This window comes from Sminthopsis crassicaudata, chromosome 3 (assembly GCF_048593235.1).
Source record: "Sminthopsis crassicaudata isolate SCR6 chromosome 3, ASM4859323v1, whole genome shotgun sequence".
Classification (NCBI taxonomy): Eukaryota; Metazoa; Chordata; class Mammalia; order Dasyuromorphia; family Dasyuridae; genus Sminthopsis; species Sminthopsis crassicaudata.
In genome coordinates this window covers 583676418-583689874 of record NC_133619.1, presented here as the reverse complement: position 1 = coordinate 583689874, position 13457 = coordinate 583676418, and the positions used below count along the sequence as shown (strand labels likewise).

Here is a 13457-nt window from a genome sequence, read left to right as displayed (position 1 = left end):
GCCTTCCGGGCAGGGAGGTTACCACCTTCCTCTACAGGACAGGGATAGGGGTATGGACAGCCTGACATACAGGTATTAAGAGTGTCCAGGTACGGGAGTGCTCTGGGAAATAGTTCCCCAACAGAAATGACTCAGGCCTGCACAGCTGAGCTGCAGGGGAATGCCCTGCAAAGAACCCTGCTGTTTGGATTAATGACTGCCCTGAGGCAAGAGGCTGGGCAGTGAGTGTCACTATACTATTCCAAAGCCTGCTGTGGGGCTGTGGGTATTAGCATTTGCCCAGAGAATAATCCAACAAGGCACTGGAAGTGGCTCTGCCCAAGGAAGCACAGTCGTGCTGGGGAAGTTTTATTGCCCTAGGCTGAGCCCCACACTGTGCAGATTAGAGGCTGCCCCAGGCTACACCCTCCTGCCATGTAGATTTGCATCTGCCCTGACTGTGCTGTAGAGTGCAGCTGCACAGTTGTGCTGGTCTATTCTGAGTCACTTCCAGTTTGGGGTGGGTACAGCCAGATCCTGTTAGATTCTGGCATTTTTTAGAGTACCCTGTACCTCTTGGCTCTAATCTTTCTTCTGGTCCACTGCTTTACAATCAAAGCAAAGCAGTCAGACTATGGCAGAGTTATTTCCACTACTCTTCTAGTCACAGGGGCTACCCCTGTCCCTGGTCCGCTCAGTTTGCCAATCTTTCCTATCTCCCTGACTGCACTGGTCTGTTCCTGCCCCTCAGGGCAAACTTGCTCTGGTTGTCCACCAGATTATCTTTGGCTGATAAATCGTTGTACCTTTAATCTTTGTGAATTTCACTAGTCAAGCACTATTTTTGAGGCTGAAGTCAAAGATTGGTTGTGAGGTATGAGAGGAGCTTAGAAAGTTGCTTGTGCCTTCTCCTCCATCTTGGCTCCATCCCTCCATTCATGTTTAAATTATCTATCTTTAATCTAATTTCCATGTCAATTGTTTTCCAATAAGATATTTTACATTTTCTTCTGTTTTTTTCTTCTTGATATGTCATGGCATCATTAGCTTCCATTTACTCAATTCAAATTTTAAGGACTTATTTTCTTCACTAAGCTTTTATATTTCCTTTTCCATTTGGCCAGTTCTGCTTTTTAGAGTTTTTTTTCTTCAATGGATTGTTTTGCTTATTTTAACCTTTGACCCATTCTGTTGTTTTAAGGTGCTAGTTTCTTCAGTAATTTTTGTACCTCTTTTACCAAGCTATTCACTTTTTTTTCATGATTTTCTTACATAACTGTCATTTATTTTCCCAATTTTTTTCTATTCTATTATTTGATTATTTATTATTTCTATTCTATTATTTGATTTTTTAAAATATTTTTTGAGTTCTTCTAGAAATTTTTTTAAGCCTTAAGACTATTTCACATTTTTTTTGAGGCTTTGTATGTAATTGTTTTGATTTCTATTCTTCTAAATTTTCATTTTGGTCTTTCTTACAATCATAATAATTATCTATGATCAGATTATTTTGTTCATGTTAATGTTGTTTGCTTATTTTCCATCCTATTTCTCGATTTTTAACTTTGTGTTGAAGCTGGTCTCTTGTCCTGGGATGAAAGATGCAATCACCCAAGCTCAGGTTTTTGTGCAGCTCTTCTCAGAATTAATTCTGATCTGTAAGTTCTCATTTCCTTCAAATTGATATGATCTAAGGAGAAGTGTGTTTATTAATTTCCTGGTCTATGCTCTAGTCTGCGAGAGACCAGAAGCATTTTTTCTGCTCTGGCCCTGTAACTAGGATCTCTGCTCCCCTGTGGCAGCAAACTGCGGTGTGTTAGTCCTCCTTATATATTGGGACTACTTACACTTTGATTAGAATCCGAATATGAGCAATGCACAGAGTCCCATACTTAATGTTAGCAAAGGAAGTTGCTATAATCTCCTTCTGACTAGTTGTCCAATTTCCCTTACTATTTGTTTGCTGAGGGTTATGGAAGCCACCATTGCCATTGCTGATTCAGTCTCTCCCAAGGCCTGCTGCTGGTTTATAGGGTGCATCCTATACTACCTAAGTTGGGGTGCACTCTCCTCTCATCTCAATGACAGACCTTTTGGTCAAACTTTTAAATTATCTAGGGCTAGAAAATTGTTTCACCCTATTCTTTTTGTTTCTTTAGAATTCATTGGGATTAAAGTTAATTTGAAGGGGAATTTGGAAGAATTCAATGCAAAATATTACATTATAAAGCAAAACAATGCTATACAATTAAATATTGTAAATATGATAAAATACTGCAATACAATATATTCAATATATTACTGTAAAACAATCAATCTAATATAATATTGAAAGGCAAGGCAATATAATACTATAAAACTACACAATATATTACTTTAAAGCAAAGCAATATTATAAAGCAATACAATATATTCCTCTAAAAATGATGCAATAAAATACTATAAAGCAATGCAATGCAATATAGTACTTTAAAGCACTGCAGTGCAATACAATATACATTTAAGAATCCAAAGCATTGATAGACTCCTGGGGAAATACAAAGTTCCAATAAGATATGGCTCCTATATTGAAGGAAATTAGAGGACCACAGAAAATAATAAACATGATTCAATTAGCTAAAAGAAAATCTGCAAGAAATGCATTAGGGGTACAAAGTGTTATATGTCAAAAGAAATGAGAATTTGCCAAGAGGAACATCACTAAACCAAAGGACAAGAGAAGGGTTCATGGAGAAAATGGCATGTAAGATGGATTTTTCAGGAGGGGGAGAAATTCAATAGAGACAGACTGAATGATCTTATTTAGATTAGAGTGAGTATTTTTTTTTGAGTTGTGACCATACTTTATATAGTTTCTAATGACAATGACTGAAAGTGGTTACTATTCTCCCCTCTTTGCTTTCTTTCTGTAGATATCCCTTTACCTTGCCCCTCCCCTGCTAGAACTATGAGGTCAAGGATGATTTCACAATGCCCCTGGGATGGGGAGACCTGCCCTGTGGGGGCAGGGCAGGGACAAGGGGAGCAAAATACCCAGACTCACTTTATACCAAGTATGAGCCAGTAGCCAGCCCAGGCCACATCTGGAGAGCTGGGGTGGGTGGCAGAACATCCCATCAACACCCAGCCCACACCCCGTCCCTAATACTCAGGGGACCCAGCGATACCCAGACCTAGCAGCCTGAGTAGTAATCATCTGAGACGGGGTCAGTTGCCATATTCACCCACCCCTATCCCTTTCACCCTTGCCTGCCTGTCCACCAGCCCCCATGCCCCACATCACCTCTGACTCCCAAGTTCCAGTGCCTATGCAGATGGCCCAGAGTGGGCAGTCTTCACGCCAGTCCTCAGGCAAAGATGTCTCTCCAAGTATCATCAGGGTGTTGGTGAAGACGCCTAATGCCCAGGAGGAATTTGTGGTGTCCGACGATACTACCGTGAGTCAGTTCAAAGAGGCCATCTCGGCCCAGTTCAAGTGCAATGTTGACCAGCTTGTGCTGGTATTTGTGGGCCGCATCCTGAAAGATCAGGACACTCTGTACCAGAGGGGTATCTTGGATGGCTACACAGTCCATCTGGTCATCAAGTCCAAGAATGGTCCCCCATCCCAGCCCTCGGGGCCCCATGGGCCACCTGCCCTGGAGAATTGCCCTCGTGAGGGAATAGGAAAGGTAGTGGGCAGTGGGGGGCGGCAGCCCAGCTGCACTAACCGAAACACACTGTCCCTAATACCACCTCTTGGGCCTGAGAAGCCCAAAGCCCCAAGTCAGGTTCCACAGCCACACAACACACACACTCCAGAGAGGATGGCCCAGATGCTTGAGAGTCCAGTCATCCAACAGCTCCTCTCCAACACTGAGTTGATGAGGCAGTTGATCATGGACCACCCCGAGGTACAGCAGCTGATGAAACAGAATCCTGAGGTAGGCCACATCCTTGACAACTCAGAAATTCTGCGGCACACCCTTGACCTGGCCAGGAATCCAGCCATGATGCAAGAGATGATTCAGAGACCAGATATGCCACGAACCCCAGAAGGGTTCTGGGGTAATGAGACAAACCCTGGAGGGGACAATGCCCTGGGGCGAAACTATACAGAAATCCCTGATTCCTTATTTGGTGGTATGCAAGATCCTTTGAGGGACAATCTTTTCTCAGGCCTCATGCGTGGGCCTACATCAGTTGGAGGCATCTCCAAACAAAAGACCTCAGAGAAGCAGGATTCAACCTCTGGGCCCCGAGTTCTGCACCATTCCTCCCACGGCTCTCTCTCTAGAGGCCCAGTTCCTGTTCCTTTTCCTTTTCCTCCTCCTGCTTCTGCTGCCCCTATGACCAATGCTCCATCTGCCACTTCCAAAAATCCAAGCCGGGCACGCTCCAGTGGCATCCAAGGCATTCCTGCCCTGACCAGTGCTGAGTCTCCTGAGCAGAGCAAGACAGAGAAGACCTTCCAGAACCTGGTAGATGATCCACAGCAGCAAGAAGAAATGAACAATGGGTCTAGATTTACAGGAAACATGCTCCAGTTGTTGGTGCAGAACCCACATCTAGCAGCGCAGATGATGCTGTTCATGGGATCACCTCAGCTCTATGAGCAGATGCGACAACAGCTACCCACCATTCTGCAGCAGATGCAGCTGTCAGACTTGCTTCTGGCCCTGGCAAACCCCAAAGCATCTCAGGCACTACTGCAGATTGAGCAAGGTCTCCAGATGTTGTCCACAGAAGCTCCAGCCTTGTTGCCATGGCTCACTCCATACCTGTGGGGCTTGGGGCGGAATGCCTTCCCTGAGACAGCCGCAGCAGGGACTCAGAGCAAGGACCCTTCTAACATGCCCACGAGGGGCAAGAGTGATGCACGCTACCAGCCTATTGCCATCTTGCAGCGTCTTCAGGCTCTCGCAGGAGGCTACTCCCAGCAAATGCAGCCTCCAGAGGTTCGCTTCCGCCCACAGATGGAGCGCCTGAGAGCCATGGGCTTCCGAAACCAAAATGCCAACCTTCAGGCTCTGATTGCCACTGAAGGGGACACCAGTGCTGCTGTTCGTAGGCTCAAGCGATCTCAAGCATCTTAGTTGTCTTGTTCCCCTTCTCATGTCTCCCTGCCCCTTCCCCTGGGTTTGCCTGTCCTGGGAAATGACAAAACAGCTAGATCCTTTCCCGATGGAACAACTGACCATTGGCCACAGTGGAAATAAAGTGTGATGGCTACATGTGATTTATTGGCTCTGGAAGCTTTTGTTTCCCTGTCTGGCCCAGAGTTTTCCCCATGGACTGACTTTGTGGAAGTGGCCCAAACACAAGCGTTTGACCATAGGATCACAGATATAAAGATGGAAGGGAACTGAGAAATCTAGCCCAGTCCCTTCATTTATTAGGAAACCAAAAATCTGCCAGGACTCAAATCTAATTCCTCTGACTGCAAGTTAGATACAATTCCCATAAGGCTTCTTGCTTAGAGGAGAATAACATTAATAGATGCCCTTGACTAACATTTCCTAATTCTCTCTTCCCCTCACCCTTTCATGCCTACACAGTTACATGTATTTATGCATTCATGATATGCACACAGCCATCCAACTGCATTCAAAAGGACATGGTTTTCATGTGTGCATCCTGACACATGCACACAAGCAGTTAATTGCATCTCTACAATAGCTCTTCTATACCATTCATTTAAAAAACCACTATGGCATAGTAGTAAGCTGGCCTGAAAGCTAGGGAAGGCCTAGTCTCATCAAGGTCAAGTCCTAATCTCTAACAAACAGGTGCTGTGTCAAGTCATTTAACCTCTCATCACTCTAGGTTAAGCACTCTGAGAGAATACATGACATGGAAGGCACTGGCTTGCATTGGAGGAAGGTGTTGTCTACCCCAGTGAAATCACAGACCCTAGCCCTTGTTCACTTTAGTTCAATTCAACTGAAATCAGTTCTTATCTTTTGAAATAATATCATGCATCAAATCCTATGCTTAGCTTTGTTTTCAGAAAGACCAGAAGATTCCTGGATTACTTTTACAAGGAAAAAAAAAACATAACTGAAATAAAGCAGACACAAAACATAGACTTGGCAGTTTTCTTAAGAAAATCTATACACCAAGAATAACCATTCACAGGATTTTGTAGGTCAGTGAGCTCTCAGAGGCTCAATGATCACAAGAGCTAGCATGAAATTCTACAAGAAAATGCAAGACTAGAAAACCCTAGAAATCCCTGTCAAACTTGAGATACTATGATTCTTGTTCTTAAGAGTGCAAAGAAAGGTTAGATTCAAGAGGGACCAGAATAAATACAAATCCTTCCTGGAAGAGGTAGGGATGGAGCTGGGCCTAGAATTGAGGGGCAAAAATAGCTTAGGTATTAAAATTCAAGCAAATTTCAGTCGAGATTCTATGATTCCATTTTACAATAGCCAGTGGAAAGCTGGCCATAAAGAGCCAGTGACCTGAAGAACTATTTTTTTTAAAGCCAGTAGACCCTGCTTCATTTGAGGACATAGATCTCTGCTTGTGTGGAAACAAGATGTCAACAAATGGAAGTCCTCTTTTTCATTGACAAAGACTTTTTTTTTTAAGTTTAAATTTTTCCTTGCCCCTTAATATAGATGACTTTTAAATCAGATTTTTACATTGCCTAAAATGAAGCCAACAAGAAAGGCAAAAGTTAAGCTGGGATCCATTAACCCTTCACTTACTTGCCTTTTGCAAAAACTTTCTCTAGGTCCCACTGATCATCTACTCTAGCCTTTTGCCTCGGGGGACTTACTATCCATCCTCTTCCTCATTATGGATGAAGTAAAGGGTATACCTCTCCCGACTCCCTGTATTCCTAGTCTATAGCTTCTCTGAAGCTACCCCTCACTTATTACAGAGTATCCTAAAGGATTTCCTCAATCAAGAATGGGATGGGGTGGAGCTGAGAGTGGCAGAATTTCCAGTTTTCTTTTAGGGACTAATAACTATTATTCATGCTTCCTAATAGATGTGCCCAATCTAAATACTTCCTGTTAGCTTGATGCATTCCGAATTTTTTTGCATCCTTCCTAAGTTACTGGATATTTTGTATTAACATTTATCAAGTGGCTAGTTTTTGCCAGGCACTGTGCTAAGCAGTAGGGATACAAGGAAAGGCAAAAGACAAATCAAGAGTTCACAAGTCTAATAAAACACATCCAAATCATCTGCCCCCAGATAATGTTAGCTTGTTGGGAGCAGTGATCAAATTTAACTTGATCTTTGTATCTTCCTAGGGCACATAATAGGTGTTTAGTGAATTCAATTTGTATTCTGCTTGATGCTTTATTAACTCAGAATGTGACCATCTACTAGTCCCATCCCCATAATTGGCTTTTAACATGCAAATAACTAAGGAATGGGGGGAGGCAGGAAGTCAATTATTGTTTCCTTTGCTACTCACGGTGACCTTATTGGTGCAGTATAAAAGAAACAAAGTAACTCCTGCCCTTGGCCACAAAGATCTTAAATGTCAGGATTAAGCATGGGACCAGTTTTCTCTTGAGTTCATGTCTAGTACTCTTATATTCCTATACTTTGGCTGAAGGGCATCAGTGAAGAGCTCCCTGATTCTCCCTCCCCCACCTCCAATAGCAGCACCCAATTATCTTAAAAAAATTAGGTGCAATGAGTGTCATAGAGAATTTCAATATAACATTTTCAGGGACTAGAGTCAGAATAGTTTAACATAATATTCCCTAGACCTGAGAATTCAGATCTAGATTATAGTTGATTTTACACTAATTTAATAACTGGCCAAGTTACTATTCTTTATTGATTTATTTCCTCCTCTTAAATGTAAAAAGAGATGAATTGAAGTTCTAATATTCTCTCAAATCTAATATTCTTTCATTTTAGGAAAAAGGACAAGATGTTTGAAGAAATGATGGCAATAAATGGACTGAGAGATTCCAGTTGCAGAGTCTAGGAATCTAGGAATATCTCTGTGAGATAGTCCTAACTCATAACTATTAAGGTAAGATCCTGAGATTCTTACTTCTGTATAACATCCAGGAAGAGGGAAGTACAAATCTATTGCAGCTACCTCTATTTGGAGCATTTTTTCTGTCCTGCAAATATAGTCTAGACAGGCTAAGGACTAAAGATAAGCTGTGAAGCCTGTTTCCCACTTTCTCACTCACTTTACTTAATTTTTTTCTTGCTCAGAAACATTCAGTCCCTCATTCCTTCAAAGGCTACTAGGGAAATAACTTAATCTCAGGACTAGAAGAAATACTAGACTTCATCTTATTATAAATTATATCTAGTTAAAAAATCCCTTACTGACATCCATGATAAGTGTAAAGACTTGCAGAGATGGGCAGTGACCCAGTACCTCCAATGAAAACTCATTTCATTTTCAGGAAGGTCTAACTGATAGGAAGTGTTCGCAGTATTTTAAATTTAAAGCTGTCTCCTTACATCTTTCTTCAATTCATTCAGTCCCCTCCTCTGGAACCAAACTAACCAGGACCAGAGAATGACAACCACAATGTCAAGATCATGACATCTCAGTTTACTCTGGAGACTCAAAGAAGAAATTGTTTAGGAGGGACCAGTTAGCCCACTTCAAGTATGTGGAATGGGATTTGATTTGTTCTCTGAGGCTTCAAATGACAGAATGAGGGTTCTGAGAAAGGGCAGAAGTTGCAGAGAGGTAAATATTCACCTCTAGGGAAGGAAAAACAAAACAAAATTTCTTAACAATTAGAGTTATCCTTGAGAATTACTGGTTTTTCTTCTTACCCCTACTACCACAAGTCATCTAATGAATGACAATTTGTCAAAAAAAATAATTACCAATAGTTAACATTTATATAGCTGCTTTAAGGGAAAATATTTTTATCCTTACCACCTTGTGAAATAAGAGCTATTATGACTCCCAATTTTTTTAGATGAAGAAACTGATACTGAGAGAAATTAAATAATTTGATTCTATTCACAAATCTAATATATATATATGTATATATATACGTATATATATATACATATATATATACATATCTGAATTGCAATTCTGCTTCCCTTTAAGCCACACAATGACAATCTTCACCATATATATGGGCCCCTGTCTATATATGTGAATCATCACTACCACTATTCTCTTGCTTTTATTTATTAATCCCATTTATAGATAAAGAAATTAAGGTAGAAAACTAAGACAGCTCTGAGATACCATTTCATATCTCTCAGATTGGCTAAAATGACAGGAAGATATAATTATATATGCTGAAGGGGATGTGGGAAAACTGGGACACAACTACATTATTGGTGGAGTTGTGAACTGATCCAACCATTCTGGAGAGCAATTTGGAACTATGTCCAAAGAGCTATCAAACTGTGTATACCCTTTGATTCAGCAGTGCTACTACTGGGTCTGTATCCTAAAAAGATCATAAAAAAGGGAAAATTATCAATATGTGAAAAATGTTTATTGCAATCCTTTTTGAAGTGGCAAGGAACTGGAAATTAAGGGGATGGATGACCATCAGTTCCGGGGAATGGCTGAATATATTATGATATATGAATGTAATGGAATGTTATTGTTCTATAAGAAATGATCATCAGGATGTTTTCAAAAAGGCTGGTAGAGATGTACATGAATTGATGCCAAATGAAGTAAGTAGAACCAAAAGAACATTATACACAGCAACAACAAGATTACATGATAATCAACTGTAATGGACTTGTCTCTTTTCAACAAAGATGATTCATACGAATTCCAATAGATTGTAATGGAGAGAGCTATCTGCATCCAGACAGAGAACTATGTGGATCACAACATAATATTTTCACCTTTTTATTATTGTTATTGTTTGCTTGTTTTTTCTCTCATTTCTTCCCTTTTCATCTGATTTTTCTTGTGTAGTATGATAAATGTAGAAATATGTTTAGAAGAATTGCCCATGTTTAACCTATATTGGATTACTTGCTGTCTAGGGAAGAGAGGCAGTGGAGAGGGAAGGAGAAAAATAAGAACATAAGGTTTTGCAAAGGTGAATATTGAAAATTATCTTTGCATGTATTTTGAAAATAACATTTATTAAAAAAATAAATTAAGGCAGATCACATGAATTGCTAAGTATCACATAGCTCTTCAGTGTGCAGAAGCTATTCAGATCTTCTTGAATCTAGGCAAAATGCTTTATCTACTATACCACTAACTGCCTCTTAGGAGCAATGGGTTGAAGTTGAAAAATGGCAAATTTAGATTTTGATATCAAGAAAAAAAATAAGCAATCAGGGTTAAGTGATTTACCCAGTTTCCCATAGCTAGTGGCAGATTTGAGCTCAATTCCTCCTGACCTTAGGGGTGGTATACTATCCACTATACCACCTGGACATTCCTTAAAAAATTCTTAACAATTAGATTATATAACAATTAACTATATAAAAGTATAAGATGCTAATTAGGAAGTAATATAACTGCCATTATTGGAGCCTTTCAAGCAAAGGCCACATTAATAACTTGTCATCTGCATGTTACAAGGTACATAATTGGATGTATATGTACTTTGGGGAGTGGGGTTCAGTTGTAGTAAATGTCCCCTGAGACACCTTGAACTCTCAAATTCTTTGATTCTGACTTAAATCCAGGCTCTCCTTGACTTGTCATTCTCACCAACCCCTCCTCATATATTATCAGTTTCCAAGTCCTGTGATTTCTTTGTAATGTCTTTCCCATTCTTCCTTTCATCTAATATAGACACCATTCTGGAATAGGTTCATCTCCTCACATGTATACTATTGCAATAGCCTGAAAGCTTGTATGCCTGACACAAGTTTCTCCCCATTCCAGTCCATCCTTGATCTTAAAACACAAGTCTAACCATTTCTCATACAGATACACACTCTGTTTAATAAATTGCAGTACTTCCCCAACTCTTCCCAGATCAAATATAAGTTTTCTGATAAACCTATAACCTTTTATGACTTGCCTCCAATTTTCTTATGCCTTGTCTTCCCCCTATATTCACTGAAAATGACGACCTGTTCTTTGAACAAGATACTCCATCTCCTGATGATGGGCATTTTCACTGGCTGCCCTATGGCTGCAATGATCATTCCCTCTTCATCTCTGCCCTAAGCCTTCCCTAGATTCTATCATGTAACATATAAAATCTCACTTTCTATAAGAAATCTTTCCCTACCCCTTAACTCTAGTATCTTTCTTTTGATTACCTTCAATTTATCCTGCACATATTTTGTTTTGTATATACTCGTTTACATATTATATTGTCTCCCCTGTTAAGAGTGTGTTCCTCAAGAGCAAAGGCTATCTTTTACTTTTCTCTTTAACACAGTGCTTAGCAAAGAGTAGACAATTAATGTTTATATACTGACTAGTTATGAGAAACTAGGCACATCCCTCTCCCTTCCACTTACCTTATCTGTAAAATGAGATTGGATTAGATTCCTTCTTAGATTCTGCTTAGCTCAAATCTACAAGCCTGTGGTCAAGCTGAATGCTTAGCCACCAGACTTTGGGTAAAACAATTCCATTTATTTCAGCCTCAGTGTCCTTATAGAACAAATGGTAATAATAACCCCTTGCTTGTCTTCAAGCAAGGCCAATTTTGACATGACAGTTATTATGAATCTTTTCCTAGTATATAGCCAACATTGGAAAGAGTCAACTTCTTTCTTCATGTCTTTTCTATATATTTTGGGACAAAAGTAGTCCTGGTTAATTCTTACCACTTACATAGGGTGAATTATGGGGGATAGAAGAATATTAGATAATGGCATATTCTCCACTTTCTGTAGGCTATGGCAAATATTCAATAACAGACTACCTAGGAAAGGAAATTAAAACCTTGCCATAACAGGTAAGGAGATTAGCACCTGTAGAAAGTGTAACAATTACAGGGAGAAGAGTTACAAAGCATAGGAAAAGATGGAGTACACAACCAACACTGTTTGCAGAACTATGGGCATGGTTAAGTTCTTAAGTGGTTAATAGAAAAATCATACACTGGGGGAGAAGGAGATGGGTCAAAGATTAGGCCTGTGGGATGGGAATAGTGAAATAGTTTCCCTGTTTATTTCTTTTACCTTTTGCTTTGTAAAAGACGATTGGTATTCCTGCTTTTTTTTTTTTCCTTCAATTTTAGCATAATTGATTCTGCTCCAGCCCTTTAATTCTTTGTATCTTTCTCTTTCAAGTGTATTAGTTGTAGACAACATATGGCTGGATTCTAGTTTCTAATCCATTCTGTTAATATTTTTCATTTTATGAGTTCATCTCATTCAAATTGACAGTTATGATTGTTGTGTATTTCCCACCATTCTATTCTATATTTCCCCCCCAATACTTTTCAGCTTATTTTGCTTCTAATGCATCCCTTAATTTACCCTCCCTCTAATTCATCCCTTTCCCCTTAAATCCCTTTCCTATTTTCCCATTTCAAAAAGATGTATTTTGTACCCATCTCTATGTGTGTATGTATACATGTGTGTTTGTGTGTATATTCTTTCCTCCTTTAATCAGGTCATGTAAGAGAAAAGTTCAAGTCTCATCTGCTCCCTCACCCCACTACTTCCTCTGTTATAAGAACTCTTTTTTGTACACTGCATTTATATGAAATAATTCTTTTTCTTTTTCCCTTCTCTCGGTGCGTTCTTCTTCCTCACCTATTCTTCTTTTGAAATAATTTAAACACAACAAAATCATATTCAGTTTAAAATAAACTCCCTTTGTGACCTTTGGTGATGATAAAATTCTGAGGAGCTATGTGACAGGGCAAGCAATGTGATTTCTCAGAAACTGTCTGCTAAAGTAAGAGAAGCCTTAGAACTCAGTTTTGCTTTCTTAGAAATCATGTGACCTTAAAGAAATAAAACTTTTTATGTAGTTGCCTCATCTCTAGTCAGCCCATTATTATCCCACTTGCCATATAAGGGAAAAGTAGCCACAAGAGCCAATCTAGACTAAAAGCTTTGCATAGGGGAGTATTCTTGGGAGGAGTTTGGCAATGCTTATTTATTTAATCACACTCTCATTTCTGTAATTCAGCTCTCCTGCTTCTAGACTTCCAGAAGTGGGGACTGCCTACTTCTTGCAAGATTCTAATAAAAACTTTCTACCTTCACCTTGAGAGGTCTCTGAGTAGTCAATTTGAATTAGTCTCTATATCCCACATCAGTTTTGGGGGCTTGTCTGAGATCATGTGGCTTCAATGGGGAATGACCACTACCCCTATTTGGGGGCAGGCACCTGTGGGACACTTTGTTCCTGTGGTCTCTGGAGTAGGGTGGCTCCTCTATGATAAGCAAAGTGTCCTAAGAGATTGATTCAGTGAAGGAGAAAGTGAAAGGGATGGATCTGGAGCTCCTGTGTAGATGTTGGATTGATTGAGCTCACAGGAGAACCTACATGCAGGTAGCCCGAAGGTAAGCACTCGGGAGTCTGGGGGTCGACTGGTTGAGTGGAGGGAGGCCTGAGAGGAACTGCAAATGGCCCC

At 40.1% G+C, this 13457-nt stretch overlaps 1 protein-coding gene and 1 long non-coding RNA gene across 2 annotated transcripts; both read left to right on the top strand.

Annotated features, from left to right (window-relative positions):
- The first annotated feature begins 3024 nt into the window (after positions 1-3024).
- LOC141563642 (uncharacterized) lies at positions 3025-13091 on the top strand. Its single transcript, XR_012488475.1, has 4 exons — positions 3025-3185; positions 7852-7969; positions 8437-8650; positions 13010-13091. It is a non-coding gene; the product is annotated as an uncharacterized LOC141563642 (long non-coding RNA).
- LOC141563641 (ubiquilin-like protein) lies at positions 3185-5197 on the top strand. Its single transcript, XM_074305013.1, has one exon. It carries the CDS (start codon positions 3249-3251, stop codon positions 5052-5054), a length of 1806 nt encoding a protein of 601 aa, XP_074161114.1. The 5' UTR covers positions 3185-3248; the 3' UTR covers positions 5055-5197.
- Positions 13092-13457: the final 366 nt, after the last annotated feature.

Bases quoted from the DNA above. Each gene is read 5' to 3' on its own strand.
- LOC141563641 (XM_074305013.1), top strand. From the start codon at position 3,249: ATGCCCCACATCACCTCTGACTCCCAAGTTCCAGTGCCTATGCAGATG.